At 40.9% G+C, this 26,444-nt stretch overlaps 1 protein-coding gene across 1 annotated transcript; it reads left to right on the top strand.

Moving 5' to 3' along the window:
• The first annotated feature begins 1,741 nt into the window (after positions 1 to 1,741).
• LOC106613729 (myocyte-specific enhancer factor 2B) lies at positions 1,742 to 24,001 on the top strand. Its single transcript, XM_014216284.3, has 9 exons — positions 1,742 to 2,019; positions 14,402 to 14,493; positions 14,605 to 14,808; positions 15,123 to 15,257; positions 15,506 to 15,695; positions 16,551 to 16,696; positions 18,624 to 18,738; positions 18,821 to 18,929; positions 19,309 to 24,001. The coding sequence occupies exons 2-9, from the start codon at positions 14,440 to 14,442 to the stop codon at positions 19,634 to 19,636; spliced, it is 1,281 nt and encodes a 426-aa protein (XP_014071759.1). The 5' UTR covers positions 1,742 to 2,019; positions 14,402 to 14,439; the 3' UTR covers positions 19,637 to 24,001.
• Positions 24,002 to 26,444: the final 2,443 nt, after the last annotated feature.

Genomic DNA, 26,444 nt, shown 5'->3' on the forward strand with positions numbered 1-26,444 from the left:
ACTTCATGTGGAATAGAGTTCCATGTAGTCATGGCTCTATGTAGTACTGTGCGCCTCCCATAGTCTGTTTTGGCATGTCTTGTGGGGTATGCATGGGGGTCCGAGCTGTGCGCCAGTAATTAAAACGCACAGCTCCGTGCATTCAACATGTCAATACCTCTCATAAATACAAGTAGTGATGAAGTCAATCTCTACTCCACTTTGAGCCAGAAGAGAATGACATGCATATTATTATTATTAGCTCTGTGTACATCCAAGGGCCAGCCGTGCTGCCCTGTTCTGAACCAATTGCAATTTTTGTAAGCCCCTTTTTGTGGCACCTGACCACATGACTGAACAGTAGTCCAGGTGCGACAAAACTAGGGCCTGTAGGACCTGCCTTGTTGATAGTGCTGTTAAGAAGGTAGATTATGGACAGGTGCTTTATTATGGACAGACTTCTTATTTTAGCTACTGTTGTATCAATATGTTTTGACCATGGCAGTTTACCATCAAGGGTTACTCCAAGCAGTTTAGTCACCTCAACTTGCTCAAGTTCCACATTATTTATTACAATATTTAGTTGAGGTTTAGGGTTTAGTGAATGATTTGTCCCAAATACAATGCTTTAAGATTCAGAAATATTTAGGTTTAACTTATTCCTTGCCACCCACTCTGAAACTAACTGCAGCTCACCCTTCCATCACCAAACCTTTGGCAGAGATATGACTTCATGTCATTGCATCATTTGGTATGTCCTTCAATAGCCAGAGAAAAACTGAATAAAGCCTTCTTACACGTGAGTGAAATCCTAAAATAAGGTTCTAGAAATATTATTTCATAATTTACTATTTTAATCTGCTAATACTTTGTCATAATGTATTATTATTAATAATAATAATAATGTATTAATAATGTCATAATATCAATGTCTTGTCATGTCATGTACAGTAATGTGTATAATGAAACTATCACATTTAACAATAACATAAAAACTAAGAAGCAAGCATGTCACATTGAAATGCAATTTGGCAGTGGTGTAAAGTACTTAAGTAAAAAATACTTTAAAGGATTACTTAAGTAGTTTTTTGGGGTATCTGTACTTTACTATTTATATTTGTGACTACTTTTACTTTTACTTCACTACATTCCTAAAGAAAATAATGTACTTTTCCCTCCATACATTTTCCCTGACATCCAAAAATACTCGTTAAATATTGAATGCTTACATTTTGAATGCTTAGCAGGACAGGAAAATTGTCCAAATTCACGCAATTTATCAAGAGAACATCCCAGGTCATCCCCTGCCTCTCATCTGGCGGACTCGCTAAATTTGTACATTTTGTCGGAGTTTTGGAGAGTGCCCCTGGCTATCCGTAAATAAAAAAAACAAGAACATTGTGCCATCTGGTTTGCTTAATATATGGAATTTGAAATGACTTATACTTTTAGTTTTACTTTGATACTTCAGTATATTTTTGCAATTAAATTTACTTTTGATACTCAAGTATATTTAAAACCAAATACTTTTAGACTTTTACTCAAGTTGTATTTTACTGGGTAACTTACTTGAGTCATTTTCTACGAAGGTATCTTTTACTCAAGTATGACATTTGGGTACTTTTCCCACCACTGGTATTTGGGTAGTCAATTGTGACAGCCTTCATTGAACGGCCCTTCTAGTCTCTCGTCAACTGAAATGATTTCCATCAGGGAGGCGGAGCCAACGGGCACAGCCGAAAGGGCGGTATATGGTCATTTACAAATGGGCTGCAGCCAGCTGTTGCTGCTGGAAATGTGCGCGGTTGAAAGGAGCGCTCCTGAATCATTGTCATCTAGCATCAGGTGGACATTTCTAGCCACGGCACCTCGTATTCTCTTCAACGACAACGAATAGTTCTTGAATTATTTAAAGACATTCCAAAAAATTTTAATATAGACACTGCTGTCCTATTTATCAGTCAATACCGGCTCAAACACAGAGTAACCTACAGTTAAGAACAGGGCCGAACGTGACACCGGAGAGATATCGAAGAACAGGTGAGCTGGGAGCAGTCATTGTTTTCTTATCAAAAACAATATACATTTTGCCTCCACTCAGAGTTTCCTTAAAATGATCTGTGCTACTCTGAGAAAACTGTAAATTATGGCATAGGCTAGTAATATGCTATTACTGTTTAACTAATTTATAGTAGATACTTAGGAATGAGTAACTCTGGGACCTAAATACTATTATTAACCGAGTATTTTTGCATCAGAAATGCAGTAATTATTTGGGAGTCTTATGTATTATTAACAACGACACATGCAGGCCTCACAGCTGTATTTATAGTGCTGTTGCCCAGTTGTATAATTTACTAAAGACTGTCATGTGCCTGGTTATGCTATATTTGACACAGTATTCCACTTGATAGGCTACATTCAAAGGGTCAATCATCGGGAGGCCTGTTTTTATTGATGGGTTCCTCTTGGTCAAAAGAGATAGGATCAATGAAAGATGTTTCTAATGTTAGCAAGAAGCTAGTTGTGTTGTTCAGGCAGATGAAACGTGAGACTTCATCCAATAGAGAAAGTAATGGGGAAAGTAAGCCTAACCCTTGCATGACAAATAATACATTTGCATTCTTTGGCTCTATCCCACTATGAGTCATCCCTAAGTCAGATCATATTTGTGTCATAATTGAAGATGAAAGGAAATGGATGGCGAGATTCTTACATATTTACAGTAGTGGATCAATAATGCCACAAGTGTACCTATCAAGACATAACACTTTCAACGAATTGATGTATCTGCACATCATAGTAATGACTGACAAGTACTGTGCCTATCATAAGTATTCACCCCCTTGGAGTTCTTCACAGTTTATTGTGTTACAACGTGGGATTAAAATGTATTTAATTGTAATTTCTGCCAACAGTGTACACAGACTATTCTGTAATTCCAACGTGGAATTAATGGAATAAAATAAAACATGTAAATGTTATAAAAATAAAACACTAATATATCTTGCTTAGACAAGTATTCACCCCCCGGAGTCAATACATGTTAGAATCACCATTGGCAGTGATTACAGCTTTGAGTCTTTTTGAGTAAGTCTCTAAGAGTTTGCACACCTAGACTGTGTAATATTTGCCTATTATTCTTTTCAAAATTCTTCAAGCTCTGTCAAGTTGGTTGTTGATCATTGCTAGACAGACATTTTCATGTCTTGCCATATATTTTCAAGCAGATTTAAGTCAAAACTGTAAGTAGGCCACTCAGGAACATTCACTTCCTTCTTGGTAAGCAACTCCAGTGTACCTTTGGCCTTGTGTTGTAGGTTATTGTCTTGTTGAAAGATTAGTCTCCCTCCCGGAGTCTGATGGAAAACAGACTGAATCAGGTTTTCCTCTAGGATTTTGCCTGTGCTTAGCTCCATTACGTTTGTTTTTATCCTGAAAAGCTCACCAGTCCTTGCCGAGGACAAGCATACCCATATAATGATGCAGCCACCACCATGCTGAAAAATATGAAGAGTGGTACTCAGTGTTGTGTTGTGTTGGATTTGCCCCAAACATATATTTTTTTATTCAGGACAAAAAGTAGATTTATTTGCCACCTTTTTGGAGCATTACTTTACTGCCTTGTTGCAAACAGGATGCATGTTATGTAATATTTTTTATTCTGTACAGGCTTCCTTCTTTTCACTCTGTCATTTATGTTAGTATTGTGGATCCATCCTCAGTTCTCTCCTATCACAGCCATAAAACTTCATAACTGTTTTAAAATCACCATTGGCCTTATGCTGAAATCCCTGAGCGGTTTCCTTCTTCTCTGGCAACTCAGTTAGGAAGGACGCTTGTATCTTTGTGGTGACTGGGTCTATTGATTCACCATCCAAAGCCTAGTTAATTACTTCACCATGCTCAAAGGGATATGCAGTGTCTGCTTTTTATTTTTTTAAATGACCTACAGTGCATTCTGATAGTATTCAGACCTCTTGACTTTTTCCACATTTTGTTACGTTACAGCCTTGTTCTAAAATAAAAAATAAAAAAATCCTGATCAATCTACACACAATACCCCATAATGACAAAGCAAAAACAGGTTTTGAAATTTTTGCACATATATTACAAATTAACAACTGAAATATAATATTTACTCAGTACTTTGTTGAAGCACCTTTCGCAGCGATTACAGCCTTGAGTCTTCTTGGGTATGACGCTACAAGCTTGGGACACCTGTATTTGGGGAGTTTCTCCCATTCTGCTCTGCAGATCCTCTCAAACTTTGTCAGGTTGGATAAGGAGCATTGCTGCACAGCTATTTTCAGGTCTCTCCAGAGATGTTCGATCAGGTTCAAGTCCAGGCTCTGGCTGGGCCACTCAAGGACATTCAGAGACTTGTCCCAAAGCCACTCCTGCATTGTCTTGGCTGTGTGCTTAGGGTCGTTGTCCTGTTGGAAGGTGATCCTTCGCCCCAGTCTGAGGTCCTGAGTACTCTAGAGCAGGTTTTTACATTTTACATTTTAGTCATTTAGCAGACGCTCTTATCCAGAGCGACTTACAGTAGTGAATGCATACATTTCATACAATTTCATACATTTTTTTTTTTCTGTGCTGGCCCCCCGTGGGAATCGAAACCACAACCCTGGCGTTGCAAACACCATGCTCTACCAACTGAGCTACAGGTTTTCATCAAGGATCTCTCTGTACTTTGCTCAGTTCATCTTTCCCTCAATCCTGACTAGTCTCCCAGTCCCTGCCGCTGAAAAACATCCCCACAGCATGATGCTGCCACCACCGTGCTTCACCTTAAGGATGGTGCTAGGTTTCCTCCAGACGTGACACTTGGCATTCAGGCCAAATAGTTCAATCTTGGTTTTGTCAGACCAGAGAATCTTGTTTCTCATGGTCTGAGAGTTCTCTAGGTGACTTTGGGCAAACTCCAAGCGGGCTGTCATATGCCTTTTACTGAGGAGTGGCTTCCATCTGGCCACTCTATCATAAAGACCTGATTGGTGGAGTGCTGCAGAAATGGATGTCCTTCTGGAAGGTTCTCCCATCTCCACAGAGGAACTCTGGAGCTCTCTCAGAATGACCATCAGGTTCTTGGTCACCTCCCTGACCAAGGCCCTTCTCCCCCGATTTCTCCGTTTGGCCAGGCAGCCAGCTCTAGGAAGAGACTTTGTGGTTCCAAACTTCTTCCATTTAAGAATGATTTAGGCCACTGTGTTCTTGGGGACCTTCAATGCTGCAGACATTTTTTGGTACCCTTCCCCAGATCTGTGCTTCGACACAATCCTGTCTCAGAGCTCCACTGACAATTCCTTCGACCTCATGGCTTGGTTTTTGCTCTGACATGCATTGTTAACTGTGGGACATTATGTAGACAGGTGTGTGCCTTTCCAAATCAGGTCCAATCATTTAAATTTACCACAGTGGACTTCAATCAAGTTGTAGAAACATCCCAAGCATGAACAATGGGAACAGGATGCACCTGAGCTCAACTTCTAGTCTCATAGCAAAGGCTCTGAGTACTTATGTAAATAAGGTATTTTATTTAATCTTTTTTTTTTATTAGCAAAAAATAAATAAAAATAAACGGATTTTGATTTGTCATTATAGGGTATTGTGTAGATTGATGAGGAAACATATTAAATTAATAATTTTTAGAATAAGTCTGTAACGTAACAAAATGTGAAAAAAGGAAGGGGTCTGAATACTTTCCAAATGCGCTGTGGCTACCAATTGGTGCCCTTCTTTTCAAGACATTGAAAAGCTCCCTGGTTTTGTGATTGAATCTGTGCTAGAAATGTACTACTGGACTGAGGGACCTTACATAAATTTGTGTGTGGGGTTCAGAGATGAGGTAGTCATAAAAAAATCTTGTTAACCTCTATTATTGAACACAGAGTCCATGCAACTTATATGTGATTTGTTTAGCAAATCTTTACCCAGGAACTTATTTAGGCTTGCCATAACAAAGGGGGTGAATACTTATATAACCAAGAGATTCTAGTTATTTATTTTTTATTTATTTGTAAAACAAATATATATATATTTTCTCTTTGACATTATGGAATATTTTGTGTAGATAAATTACAAATAAAAATCACAATTTCTTACGCACCAACATTTGAAGAAATCCAAGGGGGTGAATACTTATGATAGGCACTGTATAGTCTTTATACGGTGGGTAAATAATGTATATTTGGGGGGTGTATTGTGTGTGTCCATCAGGCCTATATACAGGTACAGTAGTTCATTCCCATTGCATGTACACTTCCTTTTTAAATGATGCATATTTTTATGGAGCATTTTGTAAATGCTAGAGAACACTGAAACACTATTTGTATGGACTAAATTCATTTTAGATGATGCCAGTTGCTTAGTGGGTGTACATTATACTGTCACAATAGGGACGCAGGATTTTCTATCATGAAGGAAAGATTTGCCGTGGAGCAAATATGTAAAGTGGAATCTGGTCCAGTGGCTGCTTTAAATGCATTTTATTTATGCTTCCATTTTTATCCTTTCATTCAGCTCCTCAAAAATCTTAACTTGGAGCAAAGCATAGCCAACAGAGAATGTGCAAGAATCAACAGGAAGGCACAAATTATATGGTTAGGATACATAAAGAAAAACATATTTTCAAAGTAGAATATTTAACTCTCAACAATTTCCAGTAAAACACTGACATACTGTATTTCCAATGCTTACAACAAATATTTGTTCATCGTGAACTGAAAGTTTAAATTCTTTGCATGACTTGACAACATCTGTGTTTGTTATTCTTGTTCTCAAGTTGCTTTTCCATGGACAGCAATATGTTTGTTTCTAAAAGAGAGCATCTTTGACCTTTTGGTTTTATAATAAAACCACTAAACTTGGGCACTCAGTATTGAACCTATTGCCCCTGTTGCAGTCATGACTACATCTCTGTCTCTCTCTGTCTCTGTCTCTAAGCTGAGGCATGACACTATGGTCTTGACATGTCTCTGTGGTTCACAAAAATCCTGAAGCTCTTCCAGAAAGATCAGGTGTCCTGCCCATAGTGTGTGTCTATTCTGACTCAATCCAAAATATACAGGCAATTTAATTATCTCCTGTTAAAATTAGACAGATATTTCCTCACCTCTGCTTTGCAAATGTCCAGCCAGGGAGTCATTGCAAATAACAAAGCGCATAAACTGTCTGACCCTGCTGTGTCACATTCGAGTTTTAAATAAACATGGGGTGAAATATAGATTTTTTTAACCATAAATCAGTCTTGCAAATTGATACTGTATTGGCCCACTGCATTGCTTTTAGAATATTTCACACAAACCTTAATCTGTGATCAATTCAGCAATGAATGAAGTGTTAACTTTTTTTATAATAATCTGCATTTTATGTCAAGGTTTGTTGAGTCAATAAGCGTTCGTGTCGGCATGTTTGCCTTGGCTTGGGGGGGGCTTTATGTATTGGGTTATGCAAATAGGATTCCTGCTTTCAATTTTGGGGCCTGGTTTCTCATCTTGCCATTGAACTGAAATGACTGGAGCATCAAAAACTAATACTGAAAACACTCTGCTTTTATGCTTTTTCCCAGCTAATATTGTATGGTAGCATTCATCTAAGAGTTTGGTTCTCTGTTCACAGTTATAGGCCTTAAAGGAGAAATGTTTGCTTTCTCCTTCTGCAAGGGGTGAACATTAGCAAGTTTCCATTTAATTTATTTAATGGAATGTGGAATGACACAGTTGTTATTGTCATGTACATTTACAGCAATGATCCGTGTTCACGAGTAAGTTCCCATTTAACGTTCACTGGAATTGCTATAATTAAAGCCAGTGTGTTAGTGAGAAGTATCACACCTCTGTATCAAGTCCTTCACTCACTCATATGAAGTAGTGCTACAGCGTTGACTGGTAATGACAAAACTGTTTGTTGTCGGTGTTGTTCACCCTGTGGTGTCCCTGGGGACAGCCAGGGTGTCTTTGGGAGAGAGGGCCTGACTGTGCTAGAGGCCTGCTCTGTTAGTGTGTATGGTCTCGTTTCCACTGTCTGGCCTCTGGGAAGGTGTCAGAGGAAGCTGCACTCTGTCCCTAGGAGCTCGAGACCCTGGGGCAACTGTGTGTGAGTGCAATTATTGCACTATTACAGGACACAAAATACTTGTGTTATTTTCTACTCCACTTACTGTATACAGTATATCATCTATAGCTTACCACAGGCATTTTCCTGGTCTTGAATACCATGGCCTCTTGAGTGGCAAAAAGTAATTGGATTCCATCTTATAGTGTGTGAACAAGATCATTGGAAATTAAAACCGTAACATTTGCTCTACCCCCCCAAGGCAGCCAAATGTACATTCTCAACAACACTCCAATGGTTTTTACAGAGAGTGAAACTCAGGTACATTTCTCTCTAACTTGACTTTTATGAGCCTGTTTGAGACCTCAAGTGGCGGTTGTCATGTAGACTGCATTATCCAGAATTAGCTGACATTAGGCTTGTGCAGGTTTACTGGCTTCGTCGTTGGGGGTTTGAGAAACCATCAAAACAACGGTGAGAGGGCCAAGTCCTCACTGTTTAGAGGGGAGGTAAATGCTATATTTGCCTGATGTGTGTGTGTGTGTGTGTGGGGGGGGGGGGGGGGGGGTGTGGTGTGTAATTCTGAGAGAAAGGAACTTTCTGTAAACCCCAATGTGATAAAGATCTCTCTGGCCTCTCTGTAGCTCGGGTCTTCCACTTCCCTCTACTGTCTTCATTTACATCTGAGGCGAGATGCTCTCTTCTGCAGAACTGTACATGCTAGTCATGTAGAGTTCTCCTCTCAGTTGCAGAAAACAATAGTATTTTTTATTCAGTACAATGCAAGATGATGCAATCATAATTGGTGCAGTCATTTGGTGTGTTCTTGGTGGACCTTTTGTTTGTGCAATCCAATAGCTGAGCAGTTACAACTATTTTGCCCCAGTATCTGTTACTAGTTCGCTGTACTATAGATTTAGGAGACTTGTCTACTTTCTAATTCTGTCAGTCTTAATAAAGCACTATTATTCAGAGAAGTTTCAGTCATCGAAAATGGAGTACCAACGATGGATATTTTTCAACACATTGATTGATTCTGTTCTATTTTACAGTTTGAGGTGTAAGTGTCTTGCCTTAGAGGCTGAGTCCAGTGGATACTTTATAAGGTAATGATAGGGGCACAGAGGTGGATTCCTCAGAAATGCCCTGAATGCCTGTGTGCCAAGCGTGGGCAAGGGGGCAGTGGGCACTCTGGGGGTCGTGGGAACACCGGCACCATATCCGCTCACTCACCATTTGGATGTGGCTTCTAAATATAGAGGTCATACGTGTCCAATATGAGAAGGGAAAACTCCTCTGGGCTTTGCATCAGTAGAGACAGTACAGTCAGTTACTGCCAGCTGAGGACAGGGACGCAGAGAGTTGTACTAGACCTACTTTTCTGATCTCAACCATGTACTTATCTTACGTGTAAAGTTTTTTATGATATATTGTGGATACTATTGTTATGCTCAATGTCATTTATAAATGTGACGTTCTTGATCTTGATTTGTATATTGCTGTGTTTACAACGCAATTATATACAGTGCCTTCAGAAAGTATTCACACCCCTTGACTTTTTCCACATTTTAAATTTGTTAAAGCCTGAATTTAAAATGGATTAAATGGAGATGTTGTGTCACTAGCCTAAAAACAATACCCCATAATATCAAAGTGGAATTTTGTTTCTAGAAATGTTTACTTATTAATTAAAAATAAAAAGCTGAAATGTCTTGAGTCAATAAGTATTCAACCTATTGTTATGGCAAGGCAAAGTTGTTAGTTAAGGAGAACAAATGTGCTTATTAAGTCCCATAATAAGTTGCATGGACTCACTCTGTGTGCAATAATAGTGTTTAACATGATTTTTGAATGACTACCTCATCTCTCTACCCCACACATACAATTATCTGTAAGGTCCCTCAGTCAGGCAGTGAATTTCAAAGAGATTAAATCACAAAGACCAGGGAGGTTTTCCAATGCCTCACAAAGAAGGGCACCTATTGGTAAATTAGGAAAAAAAGCAGACATTGAATATCCCTTTTGAACATGGTGAAGTTATTAATTACACTTTGGACGGTGTATCAATACACCCAGTCACTACAAAGATACAGGTGTCCTTCCTAACTCAGTTGCCGGAGAGGAAGGAAACCGCTCAGGGATTTCACCATGAGGCCAATGGTGATTTTGAAATAGTTACAGAGTTTAATAGTTGTGATAAGAGAAAACTGAGGATGGATCAACAACATTGTAGTTACCCCACAATTGTAGTTACAACACCATAGTGCCCTCAAAGCTCATCAATAAACTCAGGACCCTGGGACTAAACACCTCCCTCTGCAACTGGATCCTGGACTTCCTGACGGGCCGACCCCAGTTGTTCAGGGTAGGTAACAACACATCCGCCATGCTGATCCTCAACACAGGTGCACCTCAGGGGTGCGTGCTCAGCCCCCTCCTGTTCTCCCTGTTCACTCATGACTGCATGGCCAGGCACGACTCCAAAACCATCATTAAATTTGACGATGACACAACAGTGGTAGGCCTGATCACCGACAACAACGAGACAGCCTATAGGGAGGAGGTCAGAGACCTGGCCGTGTGGTGCCAGGACAACAACCTCTCCCTCAACGTGATCAAGACAAAGGAGATTATTGTGGACTACAGGAAAAAGAGGACCAAGCACGCCCCCATTCTCATCGACAGGGCTGCAGTGGAGCAGGTTGAGAGCTTCAAGTTCCTTGGTGTCCACATCACCAACAAACTATCATAATCCAAGCACCCCATGACAGTCGTGAAGCAGGCACGACAAACCTATTCCCCCTCAGGAGACTGAAAAGATTTGGCATGGGTCCTCAGATCCTCAAAAGGTTCTACAGCTGCACCATCGAGAGCATCCTGACTGGTTGCATCACTGCCTGGTATGGCAACTGCTCGGCCTCCGACAGCAAGGCACTACAGAGGGTGGTGCGTATGGACTTGTACATCACTGGGGCCAAGCTTCCTGCCATCCAGGACCTCTATACCAGGCGGTGTCAGAGGAAGGCCCTGAAAATTGTCAAAGACTCCAGCCACCCTAGTCATAGACTGGTCTCTCTGCTACCACATGGCAAGCGGTACCGGAGCGCCAAGTCTAGGTCCAAGAGGCTTCTAAACAGATTCTACCCACAAGCCATAAGTCTCCTGAACATCTAGTCAAATGGCTACCCAGACTATTCACATTGTCCCCCGCCTCCCTTCTCCACACCACTGCCACTCTCTCTTGTCATCTATGCATAGTCACTTTAATTAACTCTACCTACATGTACATACTACCTCAACTAACCGGTGCCCCCGCACATTGACTCTGTACCGGCACCCCCCTGTATATATTGTTATTTTTTACTGCTCCTCTTTAATTACTTGTTACTTTTATCTCTTATTCTTTTCCATATTTTTTGGAACTGCACTGTCGGTTAGGGGCTCGTAAGTTACCATTTCACCTGTTGTATTCTGCGCATGTGGCTAATACAATTTGATTTGATTTGATTTGACAATACTAACCTAAATGAATAGTAGGAAGCTTGTACAGAATACAAATATTCCAAAGCATGCATCCTGTTTGCAATAAGGCACGAAAGTGAAACTACAAAACCATTGGCAAAGAAAATATCTTTATGTCCTGAATACAAAGCGTTATGTTTGGGGCAAATCCAACAAAACACATCTTTGAATACCACTCTTCATATTTTCAAGCATGGTGGTGGCTGCATCATGTTATGGGTGCTTGTTATCATCAAGGACTAGGGAGTTTTTTAGGATAAAAAGAAACAGGATAGAGCTCAGCACAGGCAAAATCCAATAGGAAAACCTGACTCAGTCTGCTTTCAAACAGACACTGGGAGACAAATTCCCCTTTCAGCAGGACAATAACCTAAAACAAAAGGCCAAATATAAACTGGAGTTGCTTACCAAGACAACACTGAATGTTCCTGAGTGGCCTAGCTAGAGTTTTGACTTAAATCTGCTTTAAGAATCTATGGCAAGACTTGAAAATGGCTGTCTAGCAATGATGAACAACCAACTTGACAGAGTTTGAAGAATTACAAAAATAATAAGCAGATATTGTGCAATCCAGGTGTGTAAAGGTCTTAGAGACTTACCCAGAAAGATTCACAGCTGTAATCGCTGCCAAATGTGACTCTAAGATATATATATAGTTGAAGTCAGAAGTTTACATACACGTAGGTTGGCGTCATTAAAACTCTTTTTTCAACCACTCCACAAATTTCTTGTCAACAAACTATAGTTTTGGCAAGTTGGTTAGGACATCTACTTTGTGAATGACACAAGTCATTTTTCCAACAATTGTTTACAGACAGATTATTTCACTTATAATTCACTGTATCACAATTCCAGTGGATCAGAAGTTTACATACACTAAGTTGATTGTGCCTTTAAACAGCTTGGAAAATTCCAGAAAATGACGTCATGGTTTTAGAAGCTTCTGATTAGGCTAATTGACATACTTTGAGTCAATTGGAGGTGTACCTGTAGATGTATTTCAAGGCCTGCCTTCAAACTCAGTGCCTCTTTGCTTGACATCATGGGAAAATTAAAAGAAATCAGCCAAGACCTCAGAAAAAGAACTGTAGACCTCCACAAGTCTGGTTCATCCTTGGGAGCAATTTCCAAATGCCTGAAGGTACCACATTCATCTGTACAAACAATAGTACGCAAGTATAAACACCATGGGACCACGCAGCCGTCATACCGTTCAGGAAGGAGACGCGTTCTGTCTCCTAGAGATGAACGTATTTTGGTGCGAAAAGTTCAAATCAATCCCAGAACAACAGCAAAGGACCTTGTGAAGATGCTGGACGAAACAGGTACAAAAATGTTTATATCCACAGTAAAACGAGTCCTATATCGACATAACCTGAAAGGCCGCTCACCAAGGAGAAGCCACTGCTCCAAAACCGCATAAAAAAGTCAGACTACGGTTTGCAACTGCACATGGGGACAAAGATCGTACTTTTTGGAGAAATGTTGTCTGGTCTGATGAAACAAAAATAGAACTGTTTGGCCATAATGACCATCATTATGTTAGGAGGAAAAAGGGGGATGCTTGCAAGCCGAAGAACACCATCCCAACCGTGAAGCACGGGGGTGGCAGCATCATGTTGTGGGGGTGCATTGCTGCAGGAGAGACTGGTGCACTTCACAAAATAGATGGCATCATGAGGCAGGAAAATGATGTGGATATATTGAAGCAACATCTCAAGACATCAGTCAGGAAGTTTTAGCTTGGTTGCAAATGGGTCTTCCAAATGGACAATGACCCCAAGCATACTTCCAAAGCTGTGGTAAAGTGGCTTAAGAACAACAAAGTCAAGTTATTGGTGTGGCCATCACAAAGCTCTGACCTCAATCCCATAGAAAATTTGTGGACAGAACTGAAAAAACGTGTGCGAGCAAGGAGGCCTACAAATCTGACTCAGTTGCACCAGCTCTGTCAGGAGGAATGGGCCAAAATTTACCCAACTTATTGTGGGAAGCTTGTGGAAGGCTACCCGGAACGTTTGACCCAAGTTAAACAATTTAAAGGCAATGCTACCAAATACTAATTGAGTGTATGTATACTTCTGACCCACTGGGAATGTGATGAAAGAAATATTTAATTTCACATTCTTAAAATAAAGTGGTGATCCTAACTGACCTAAGACATGAGCAGGCCTGCCCGTATGTCTCTACCATCTTTTTTTCTGAACCTGAACATGGGAGAAGAGGGGGTGGTGTAGAACTTTCCCTTTTCGAAAACCCACTGTTTTTCTTCCGCTGGTTTCACCAGGGCCTGTTGTACCTTACAAGCTGACTGGTTTATATTTGTAACCCTGCTAGCTCTGGTCCCGGGTTAACCCAGACTGAGGGGGTGTCAGACTGCTCTAACTTTATCCCCCATCGCCTCATCAGAGTATAAATATACAGGCTGCATGACAAGGGGGAAGAGTGGGACTTACGTCGCTTAAACAAAACACATGCCATTTTCCCATCAGAATTGTCTGAAGGTTAAGACCCATACTGTATGGTGGTTGGTGCTCTTATTTCGATAAGGTTGAGTGGCACCACTGTGTATGAGCCTACCCGTAACCCTTTATGAAGCGGCCAGAGGTCTCAACCATATGGCTTGCATTTTGAAAGTTAGCTAGGTTTGATTGTGTAATGGGCTGTTGATGTTGCCTTGAGATTTACAAAAGACTATATAACTCAATGGGATATCCTGATGAAATAAAGTTAACTTAAATAAACTTTTTAGTTACTAGGATGACATTTACATGCTGTGCTGAACAGGGGATGAGTTCAAATGACTGAGTTTAGATTTTTTTATATATATCTATTTTCACAGTGTTAAGCCATCTGTCAGACACGCAGACCGTAAACACAATGGGAAGGAAAAAAATACAAATCTCTCGTATCCTGGACCAGCGGAATCGACAGGTACAACTCTTTAATTATTCTATCACTATTGATTGATTATTACATTTAACATGGTATAGTTAAACAGTCACAGACCAAATAATACATGGACCAATATATTTCTGTTCCCAGGTGACATTCACCAAGCGTAAGTTTGGCCTGATGAAGAAAGCGTATGAGCTGAGTGTGCTGTGTGACTGTGAGATCGCCCTCATCATCTTCAACAGCACCAACCGTCTGTTCCAGTACGCCAGCACTGACATGGACAAGGTCCTGCTCAAGTACACAGAGTACAGCGAGCCTCACGAGAGCAGGACCAACACAGACATACTGGAGGTATAAATACATTACAGCTCCACACGTTACTCAACATGTTCTCCTATACGTATAGTAATCTGTTGCGTAATTACATGCAAGGTTACAATTACATGAATTCCCAATAAAGACACACTGTTGAGAGTGCATTGACGTTGGAATGCATAGGTTTATGAAATGCTTACTTGGGCTCCCCCACAAAGCATTGAAAAAACAATGTTGGTACAGTCCACTTCTGTATTGTTAGGACATCCCCAAGAATCAATAGTATAAATAGTGCTGTATCCTTGAGGTAATGTCTGTGTGCTGCTCTTTCCTCTGTCCTGCTACTGTAGACTCTGCGGAGGAAGGGCCTGGGCCTGGACGGGACAGAGCTGCTGGACACGGAGGAACCTATGCAGGTGGCAGCAGAGAAGTATGGCCCACACAGCGAGGGCATGGACCTCTCCCTGGCCCGCCAGCGCTACTACGTTAGTACTCACACTGGTCTTATCAGACAGATGCTGTCTGAGCTAAAGGCTGTACATTAACTAAAGTTGTTTCATTGATTTCTTTTATTCTGTGAAGAATGGCTAAATTATTGAACAGTCAAACCATTCATTTGACTCAGTGAGCACATGTTGTACTCATAGAGACACTTTAGCTCTGCAATGCAGCTGCAATAAACCTAACTTTGAAATCTTAACTCAAACAGACACTCTCTCATATTTCTCCTCAGGCCCCCTCCTTGCACTCACCAGAGGCCCAGTTCCTGGTGTCTACTGGCTGTGAGAATGGATACCCCAACTCCTCCAACCCCAGCCAGAGCTCCCACAGACCCCCGGCCTTCAAGCCCCTGGGCCCCAGACCAGGCTCAGCCAGCCCTGCAGGGCCGCACTGCCATGCTGCCTTCATGTCCCCACACTCAGGTGACCTGGCCCCCTAGTTCCTCTTTGCAAACATTCCTAGAGGGTTAGAGGTACCATTCTTGGCATGATTTGTCTACAGAATGGCTGGTATGGATGAGTGTCCATGAGTGTGAGTCCACCTCAGTGCTGTGCAGCCAGCTGTGCACACAGGAAGTGAGTGAGTGAGTGAGTGAGTGAGTGTGTGTGTGTGTGTGTGTGTGTGTGTGTGTGTGTGTGTGTGTGTGTGTGTGTGTGTGTGTGTGTGTGTGTGTGTGTGTGTGTGTGTGTGTGTGTATGTGTGTGTGTGTGTGTGTGGTGTGTGTGTGTATGTGTGTGTATGTGTGTGCTGTCTGAAACAGTCCCCACAAGTGAAACAGCGTCTGGAGGCTGATCTGTGGTTTCTGAGCAGTGAGTGTGTTGCACCTGCTGGTCATCTCAGCTCAGCTCAAGCCCTCACTCTTCACACCCTATAGTTATTAGTAGACATGCGTAGGGATGCCACTCGATGGTGTGTGATCGCAACCAAGCTTTGTAGTCAATTAAATCAGCATTTTGAAAGACTACACTACTGTACGATGCTTGTAATATGCAATTATCAATACAGATCAGAGCTAAATGTATGGTAAAAATACGTATTATGCTTACTAAGTTAATGTGTGAATACATTTTTCGTTATCAGGTTGACATTAATAATGTACGTTTTGATAATCTAAAGTATCTGAAGTGGCAGACGTCTATTAGAGATCCAAAATTGATTCCTAAAAAATGTATTTTACAGGCAGAGGGAGTGAGAGAGATTGAGAGAGAGTGATTGAGGGTTCTGTCGGTGAGTGAAACATCTTGTTCTCACTTCCTATTTGTGTTCTCTCTGTTCAGGTATTGGCAACTCTATGTTCTCCCATGGCAACCTGAGCCGGGCCTTGGAGATGAAGACTCCTCCCCCTTTGAATCTGGGCAGTGAGAACCGGCGGACAGAGAGCCACCCTGGCATGGGTGGCACACGCGCCAACTTTAGCAGTTCTGTAAGGATCTCTTAAATCCTACTTGTCAGTCATAACGCGAGGTTAGCATGAGGTACTGCAGTACTGCAGGCTACATAGTTCCACTACCACTACCACAGGATTGTTTTACGGTGGAGATATGGTTTTTCTGTTGCAGTCATACGCAATGTTCTTGGTTGGTCATCAATCGACAAGATAATTGAAAAAAACATGCTTATTTTATTTCATAATATACATCATTTAAAACGGCCAAGTACAATTCACAACGGTAATCAGTTGGTAAGAGACAGACATTCCGTAAATACTAGGAATAGATTGTCCACCATCTATGCGTTATCCAGACAGAAAAGAGAAATAGGCAAAAGAACATTTCGATTTAGAGCAATAAAGAAATTGAATAAATTAACTGAGCAAATCAGAAACCTTTCAATATATAAATGTAAACATTATTTTAAAACAATTTAAATATAATACACAGAAATGTTGTGGGATTACAGTAGATGAAGAATTCATATTTTTTAGATTGATTATTTATTGGTTTATTACGTTAGAATATTATGTATGTTTGTAATAGTGTGTTATATGTGAAATTGTGTTCGTATATAAATTGTATTTTAATATTTAAGGACTCTTGGAAGATTAGTCCAAATGGGGACTAAAAGAGATCCAAATCAAATCAAATCAAAAATCAAACCACTCATGGTGATTATGAAGGACCAATCAGAGAGCAGGGTTATGACGATGTCATTATGAAGGGACCAATCAGAGAGCAGAGTTTTGAGGATGTTATTACGATGGGACCAATCAGAGAGCAGGTTTAAGATTATGTAATTACGAATCGACCGATAAGAGAGCAGGGTTATGATGATGTCATTATGATGAACCAATCAGAGAGCATGTTTATGACGATGATATTACAAAGGGACCAATCTGAGATTAGGGTTAGGACAATGTTTTTATGAAGTGCCCAATTAGAGAGCAGGGCTATGACGATGTCATTATGATGTGTCAATCAGAGAGCAGTGTCATAACAATGTCATTATGATGTAATTATGAAGGACCAATCAGAGGACAGGGTTATGATGATCTCATTATGAAGGGATCAATCAGAGCGCAGGGTTATGATGATATCCTTATGAAGGACTAATCGGAAAGCAGGGTTATGACGATGCCATTACGAAAGGACAATCAGAGGACCAACCAGTAATTAATGAATAGATTAGGCATATTTACTTTGGATGGTAACCACATTGACCGTGTCCACTCTTGTAAATATCTGGGCAATTGGATTGATGAAAAGCTACCTTTTAAAAAGCATATTGATGAGTTAGTTAAGAAGTTGAGAATTAAAATGGGCTTCTTCTATAGAAATAGGTCCTGCCACTCGTTAAATAGCAGAAAGCAGATTATTCAGTCAATGTTCCTACCGGTTTTAGACTATGGCGACATCATCTATATGAATGCAGCTGACACTACATTAAAGCCGTTAGATGCAGTTTTTCATAGCACATTGTGCTTTATTATGGGCGACAGGTTCAGTACACATCGCATTCTTTAACAAAAAGTATGCCGGCCCTCTTTGAAGTTGTGGAGGTCAATTTATTGCTCTCTTTTTATTTATAAAGCTCTCTTGCAAAAACTTCCCCCCGTACCTAACATCATTACTAACTTTTAGACGTATGAGTTACCATACCCAGTCTCAGGGATGGCTAACTCTGGAGATCCCTTCAGTCTCTTTGGCATTTCAAATTGTTAATTGGGGACCTCTTTGCTGAGGAATGTGATTGTTTCTCTTGAGTGTGTTTTTTTTGTGGTAATCTTGTATATTTGTATTATGTGCTATTTGTAAAGTGTGTATTTGCATGGCTCCCTTGTGAAAGAGACCTTAGTCTCAATGGGACTCCCTGCTAAGACAAAGAAAAAATATCTCTCTCCATGTGATGTTCAGAGAGGCCTACTGTACCCGGGCATGCACCCAGGGAACCACATGCTGGCAATGGGGAAAACAGGTCTGCTGAGCCATGGTCTCGGGGGCTACAGCCTCTCCTCTGCTGGACCATCTGGTAAGGCTGCAGCTCTGCTCCTCTTAAATCTTCACCGGCTTCTTGGTTAGTGATTTACAATAATTCTCCTCTTCCCTCCCAGACTACAGTCACCCAGGTTTCTCCCATGCTGTGAGTCTACAGCGTGGGACAGTGAACCCATGGCAGACAGCACAACCACAGGAGCAGCATGTACCTCACCTCAGCCCAGCGTAAGACCACTGATACTTTATTTAACTAGGCAAGTCAGTTATGAACAAATTCTTATTTTCAATGACGGCCTAGGAACAGTGGGTTAACTGCCTTGTCCAGGGGCAGAACGACAGATTTTTACCTTGTCAGCTCGGGGATTCAATCTAGCAACCTTTCAGTTACTGGCCTAACGCTCTAACCACTATATTGCCACCCAATATACACCTTACTCAATTACTCAGTGTTGAACTTCGCACAGTGAGGGACCTGATAGTGTTGTGTGTCTACTAGTGTTTACTAGTGACCTCTATAGGAAAAATAGCAAGTGAGGATTCATTTCATACTATATCATGCATGCATATACCGTTCTCTTTTCTCTGTCCGCTTGCTGTGTACCAGGATGTCCAGTGGAGGGTGCTCTTTTCCTTCTCAGTCCTCAACCCCCACCCCTCCTCCTCACCCCTCCCTCAACCTCAGCATCAAATCGGAGCGCTCCTCCCCGGAGCACATCTGCTCCCCGACCTCTCCGCCCGTGCGCCACTTGAGGCAGCACTCTCCAATGAGCACCTCCGATTCCGCTCACCACACCCCCCAGGAGCCCTACCCAGCCAATGAGAGAGAGGATTTCCCCAAAGGAGGTGTTCCCTACCTGGCTCAGCACGGGGCAGAGGAGAAAGGAGGGCTGCCCCTGAGGCAATTAGAAATCAGCGATGGGTGGCAGAGATAGCTGGCAGCGACTACCACACACAAAAATCCTGCCACATGGCTTCCAACACACAGAGAGAGGAGAATGGGGAGATGGGGTTCACTCGTTCACATCATCCCAGAGGAAAGAAATACCCCCCTTAGAGCTGGGCTGGACTCTCCATTGTGGGCAATGAACATGTGGCACTGCCTCTCTGATCTTGATACAGTGAGGAGATACAGTGGGTGTGTTGTTGTTGGGTTTGGTTGGTTTGTCTCTGTGTTGGTTCAGAGGGGTGTCAAATCACACATCAATGCGGTTCTCTCCTCCTGCTTGTGCTACAGCACAGAGCAGAGCAGGGGTGAGAGCATCAGTCATTTAGCCACGTAACTTAGAGCACAGTGTTTCCGATTAATACTTCACATTCAGGTCCCCAGTTAATGTACATATGTAACTTTAATGCTTAGTTTATCCTTCAGCCCAAAATCAATGAAGTGGTCAGCTCACAGGAGACCAATTAGGGAGCAGCAAGGTTCTATTCATCTATCATGGTCTCAATGGGCATGGCCTCGTGATAGTGAGTGGGAAGTTGGTCTGGATAGGAATTGATCACAGACAAACAAAAATGTAATCTGCATTTATGGATTATTCTATTTAAAATCTGTGCATTTTTAAGTCTCTCAGGGATTTAGATCATTGGTTCCATTATAAAGGTTTAGTGTTGCTTTTTAAGACTAAAATAATACTGAGCAAAGCTGTTTGTTTTTACACCATATCCTGCATAGTTTAATTATTTCTTTTTGGACACTGGCCTTAATCATGTAAAATTATGACATCAATTTAAGACCAAAGGATATGTAATGGGTTTATTTTCTTAAATATGAATATTCGCTATAAACCAAAGTTTAGCATCTAATGTATTTCTAGAAATATCTAAAGGCATGTAAGAATCATCCATCAGTAGTAATCATTATACGTCTTCAATCTATTCCCCCTTGTGAACAGTTAAGGTCCATATTCAGTATAACCATTTTATAAAGTTGAGCTTTATTTTGTTTAAATAAATGAAAAAGCTCAGGGCTGGACTACCGCATTTGGGGTCACTGGGGAACCGACCTCCAGGTCCCCTGCTTTTCAACATATTTTGTATTGAAAAAATGTGCAGTTTTAAATCAAAATCAAATCAAATGTTATTTGTCACATGCGCTGAATACAACAGGTGTAGACCTTACAGTGAAATGCTTACTTACAAGCCCCTAACCAACAATGCAGTTTTAAGCTCTCTCCACTGGCTTCCAGTTGAAGCTCGCATCCGCTACAAGACCATGGTGATTGCCTACGGAGCTGTGAAGGGAACGGCACCTCCATACCTTCAGGCTCTGATCAGGCCCTACACCCAAACAAGGGCACTGCGTTCATCCACCTCTGGCCTGCTGGCCCCCCTACCTCTGAGGAAGCACAGTTCCCGCTCAGCGCAGTCAAAACTGTTCGCTGCTCTGGCACCCCAATGGTGGAACAAGCTCCCTCACGACGCCAGGACAGCGGAGTCAATCACCACCTTCCGGAGACACCTGAAACCCCACCTCTTTAAGGAATACCTAGGATAGGATAAAGTAATCCTTCTACCCCCCCCCCCCCCCTTAAAAGATTTAGATGCATTATTGTAAAGTGGTTGTTCCACTGGATATCATAAGGTGAATGCACCAATTTGTAAGTCGCTAAGAGGTAAGAATAACAAATAATTAAAGAGCAGCAGTAAATAACAATTGCGGGGCTATTTACAGGGGGTACCGGTACAGAGTCAATGTGTCAATGTGCGGGGGCACCGGTGTCGAGGTAATAGAGTTAATATGTGCATTTAGGTAGAGTTATTAAAGTGACTATGCATAGGGGGGGCAGTTCAAATAGTCTGGGTAGCCATTTGATTAGATGTTCAGGAGTCTTATGGCTTGGGGGTAGGAGCTATTAAGGAGCTTCTTGGACCTAGACTTGGCGCTCTGGTACTGCTTGCCGTGCGGTAGCAGAGTGAACAGTCTATGACTAGGGTGGCTGGAGTCTTTGACAATTTTTAGGGCCTTCCTCTGACACCACCTGGTATAGACATCCTGGATGGCAGGAAGCTTGGTCCCAGTGATGTACTGGGCTGTACGCACTACCCTGTGTAGTCGGAAGCCGAGCAAAAACCTTTTGAGGATCTAAGGACCCATACCAAATCTTATATTACAATTCTACATTTTGTCACGAGGCTAAGAGAAAATGATACATTTTTAAAGCACATTTTCTGCAATTCTACACTTTTTGGTATGGGTCATAGAGAAAAATGTTCCGTTTTGTAGCTCATCTCATGCTATTGTTCACATTTTGCCAATTCCTGCAATTCTACACATTAAAGTATCATATGATATCTGGGGGGGAGCCTGACCTCCAGGTGGCCCCCAACCCCTGCGTGCCCGTTTGGTAATCCAGCCCTGCAGTGGGGCAATGGGAATATTTCTACACCTGCATTGCTTGCTGTTTGGGATTTTAGGCTGGGTTTCTGTACAGCACTTTGAGATATCAGCTGATGTAAGAAGGGCTATATAAATACATTTGATTTGATTTGATTTGAATAAGGTATGTTGATAATCAGACACCTATCAAAGAAGCTGCATAAATTAACTTTTGTCTATGAAAAAAACAAGACACTTTTTATTGCTTGTGTGAGTTTGTGTTTTTGATTATAATGATGTTTGTGTATTATGCACTGGATTTTTGGTGTGTTATTGTTTCATTTATCCATTTTGTGTTTAAAAAGTCTGCAAAAAAGTATAGTGTAAAATGATCTTGTATCCATTTTGTTTCTCATTGTGGGTTTGTGTGTACAATGAAGTTAACTATTTTGGCCACAAGAGGGCAACATATTTCACACTATCCCTCTGGAGGCAAGACATAATGCAGGACAGAATCAGCCATTACTAGTGGTTGTTAATTATCTGACAAAAGTGACAGATTCAAGCAGTGGACTGTGATGGTATTCAGATAAAACTGCATCATTAGTGTATAGAAGACATACACATAGAGGCTATATGAGCACTTCGAGTTCTGGTTGACAACATGAAATTCATTTGTATATATGTGTCCATATTGACACAAATTACACTGAACAAAAATATAAACATAACATGTAAAGTGTTGGCCCCATGTTTTATGAGCTGAAATAAAATATCCCAGAAATGTCTCATACACACAAAAAGCTTATTTCTCTCAAATGTTGTGCACAAATTTGTTTACATCCCTGTTCGTGAGCATTTCTCCTTTGCCAAGATAATCCATCCACATGACAGGTGTGGCATATCACGAAGCAGATCATTACGCAGGTGCACCTTGTGCTGGGGACAATAAAAGGCCATTATAAAATGTGCAGTTTTGTTACAGAACGCAATGCCACAGATGTATCAAGTTTTGAGGGAGAAGTGTGCTCTTCACGGTTTCAACTGCACCGGGCAGATGGCAGACAGCGTGTATGGCGCTGTGTGGGTGACCGGTTTGCAGATGTCAACGTTGGGAACAGAGTGCCCCATGGTGGCAGTGGGGTTATGGTATGGGCAGGCATAAACTACGGACAACGAACACAATTGCATTTTATCGATGGCAATTTGAATGCACAGAGATAATTTGACGAGATCCTGAGGCCCATTGTCATGCCATTCATCCGCCGCCATCACCTCATGTTTCAGCATGATAATACATGGCCCCATGTCACAAGGATCTGTAAACAATTACTGGAAGCTAAAAATGTCCCAGTTCTTCCATGGCCTGCATACTCACCAGACATGTCACCCATTGAGCATGTTTGGGATGCTCTGGATCAACGTGTACGACAACGTGTTCCAGTTCCCGGCAATATCCAGCAACTTCGCACAGCCATTGAAGAGGAGTGAGACAACATTCCACAATCAACAGCCTGATCAACTATATGCGAAGGAGATGCATGAGGGAAGTGGTGGTCCCACCAGATACTGACTGGTTTTCTGATCCACGCCCCTACCCTTTTTAAGGCATCTCTGTAACTAACAGATGCATATCTGTATTCCCAGTCATATAAAATCCATAGAATAGGACCTAATGAATTAATTTCAATTGACTGATTTCCTTCTATGAACTGTAACTCAGCAAAATCTTTGAAATTGTTGCATATTCCGTTTATATTTTTGTTCAGTATATTTCAACTGTGGATAAATGTAGAACGTGAAAAACATTATTCTTGCATACATTCACATATGACATATTTTCTAAACACAGGTTATTGCAGCACATCAATAGTATCAGCGATGGCTGTATTTATCAAAACAGCCCATAACGTCATACTTATTTTAACGATGTGGCTATCTTTTAATAAACATGATTTGACTTGTATGTTATTTTGACCACCTGAGGGCTGTACATCTAATTGACTGATATTTAAAAAAAAAAAAAAAGTCACAGCATTTCCTTTGATGTAAATTAATCTGAAGACAGATACAATTATATTTGCCATGTGTATCTATCTTTCATGTGTCCATTGAAAACATCTGGTCACTCATTATAATGTCAGACCACTCTGTCAAACCACCAGGTTCCAGCTGAGGGGAGAACAAGAATGGAGGAACACTTAAAAAGCCAAAAAGCTTTCAACATTAAAAGACAGTGTGCATACAGTACACAATGCCTTACAATCACAGCTGGACATCACATACAGTGAATACACTTCTATATTCCTCCCTATAGAGCATTTCCCTGCAATTTAGACTAACTAGGAGGAAATTGGCTAGAATTATCCCTTTCCCACACTGTGTCAGCACACCCTCTCTGCTCCCCAAATGAAAAGAGTGTCACAGGGGTCGTGTCTGGGCAGCTCCCTTGAGGATAGGGACAGTCTGCAGGCCATGTCTGAAGTCTCCTCTGCCTGGTTGCTGCCTGGTCCCTATAGCAACAGCCATGGTGGCTGCAGGCGGCAGACATGGGGCCTCCAAACACATGCACATAATTAATGTGATTATATAGATATGTCAACCCTGTCACCTTCCAGTTCATTAAGCTGGACACTCTCCCAGACCTGTCAGAGGCTAGTAGAGGCCTGGGCCTGCCTGGCCATATACAACGCTTTGCATTTGCCTTTTACCTGGAGGGACAATCAGAGCCAGCTTAATGCAGGGGCTTACTGGGGCTGAAGCCCCTGGGCCCCGGCCCGTGGGGGGCCCAAGAGGCAGCAAATAGTAAAAAATAAATAGCCTTTGCTAATCTGCTAATCATCAGATGGGAGGAGGAGAGGAGGTAGGGGGCCCATGTGGGTAACTGGGGGGCCCTGCCTTGATTGGGTAACTGATTTTTTAATATATATTTTTTATATAATAAACTGCATAATAAATAAATGTGACTAGTCAATTGTGTGAGTCAGGGGCTAGGCTCAATTTTTTATCCAACCACAGGAGCATCTCTCGATGTTCAAAATAAACCAGAGAGCAGAATTTATCCACAGAGGATCAATAGTTCATAAAAAATAACTGTGGAATAAGTTTTATCACAAGTGCATACAGGTATACGCCAAAATTAAGGAAAAGTATTTGCCCCATTTTCATATTTTTGATACTGAATGTTATCAGAGCTTCAACCAAAACCTAATATTAGATAAAGAACCTGATATTAGATAAAGAACCTGATATTAGATAAAGAACCTAATATTAGATAAAGAACCTAATATTTGATAAAGAACCTGATATTAGATGAAGAACCTGATATTAGATAAAGAACCTAATATTTGATAAAGAACCTAATATTTGATAAAGAACCTGATATTAGATAAAGAACCTGATATTAGATAAAGAACCTAATATTTGATAAAGAACCTGATATTAGATAAAGAACCTGATATTAGATAAAGAACCTGATATTAGATAAAGAACCTAATATTAGATAAAGAACCTGATATTAGATAAAGAACCTGATATTAGATAAAGAACCTGATATTAGATAAAGAACCTAATATTAGATAAAGAACCTAATATTTGATAAAGAACCTGATATTAGATGAAGAACCTGATATTAGATAAAGAACCTAATATTTGATAAAGAACCTAATATTTGATAAAGAACCTGATATTAGATAAATAACCTGATATTAGATAAAGAACCTGAGTTTACAAATAACACAAAAATGAATACTTTATTTATTTATTTAATTAACAAAGTTATTCAACATCCAATATTCCTGTGTGAAAAAGTAATTGCCCTCTTACACTCAATAACTGGTTGTGCCACCTTTAGCTGCAAGTCCTGCAACCAAACGCTTCCTGGAGTTTTTGTTCAGTCTCTCACATCGCTGTGGATGAATTTTGTCCCATTTTGGCTTTATTATAAAGGGGCTTTTTCTTCAACAGTAAATTTACCCCAGCATCAAATTGCATCTTGGTGCACAGATTTGTTTACAGAAAATGGTGGTGTACTGGGAAGGGGGGGCTGTAACAACAAAGCCCCAGGGCCTATGATTTCTTAATCCGGAATGGGGGTTTGGTGTGAATGTCAGGGAGAAAATTCTCCCAATGAAGTCAAAGTACTGTTTTGCCATCATTGTAAAAGGCTCCATGATTTCAAAAGCATCACAAAGGCAAATGAATGATGAGATAAAACAGGGAGGGGGAATATTTGTTAAACATTTCACTCAAAGTTTTCCAGCACATCATATAAAAATCTATTGTTAAACAGTCTAACTATTCTGTTATTGCAAGAGACATTTAGGATCAGAATCTCAGCCATCCATAATACACAAGGTTCCAAGGTGTTAACTGGTCCCCTCTCAGGTAAGTTCTCAGTGTTTGAGCACAATTTCCTCCAT

The sequence above is a fragment of the Salmo salar genome, chromosome 10 (assembly GCF_965601325.2).
Source record: "Salmo salar chromosome 10, fSalSal1, whole genome shotgun sequence".
In the NCBI taxonomy this organism is placed as follows: Eukaryota; Metazoa; Chordata; class Actinopteri; order Salmoniformes; family Salmonidae; genus Salmo; species Salmo salar.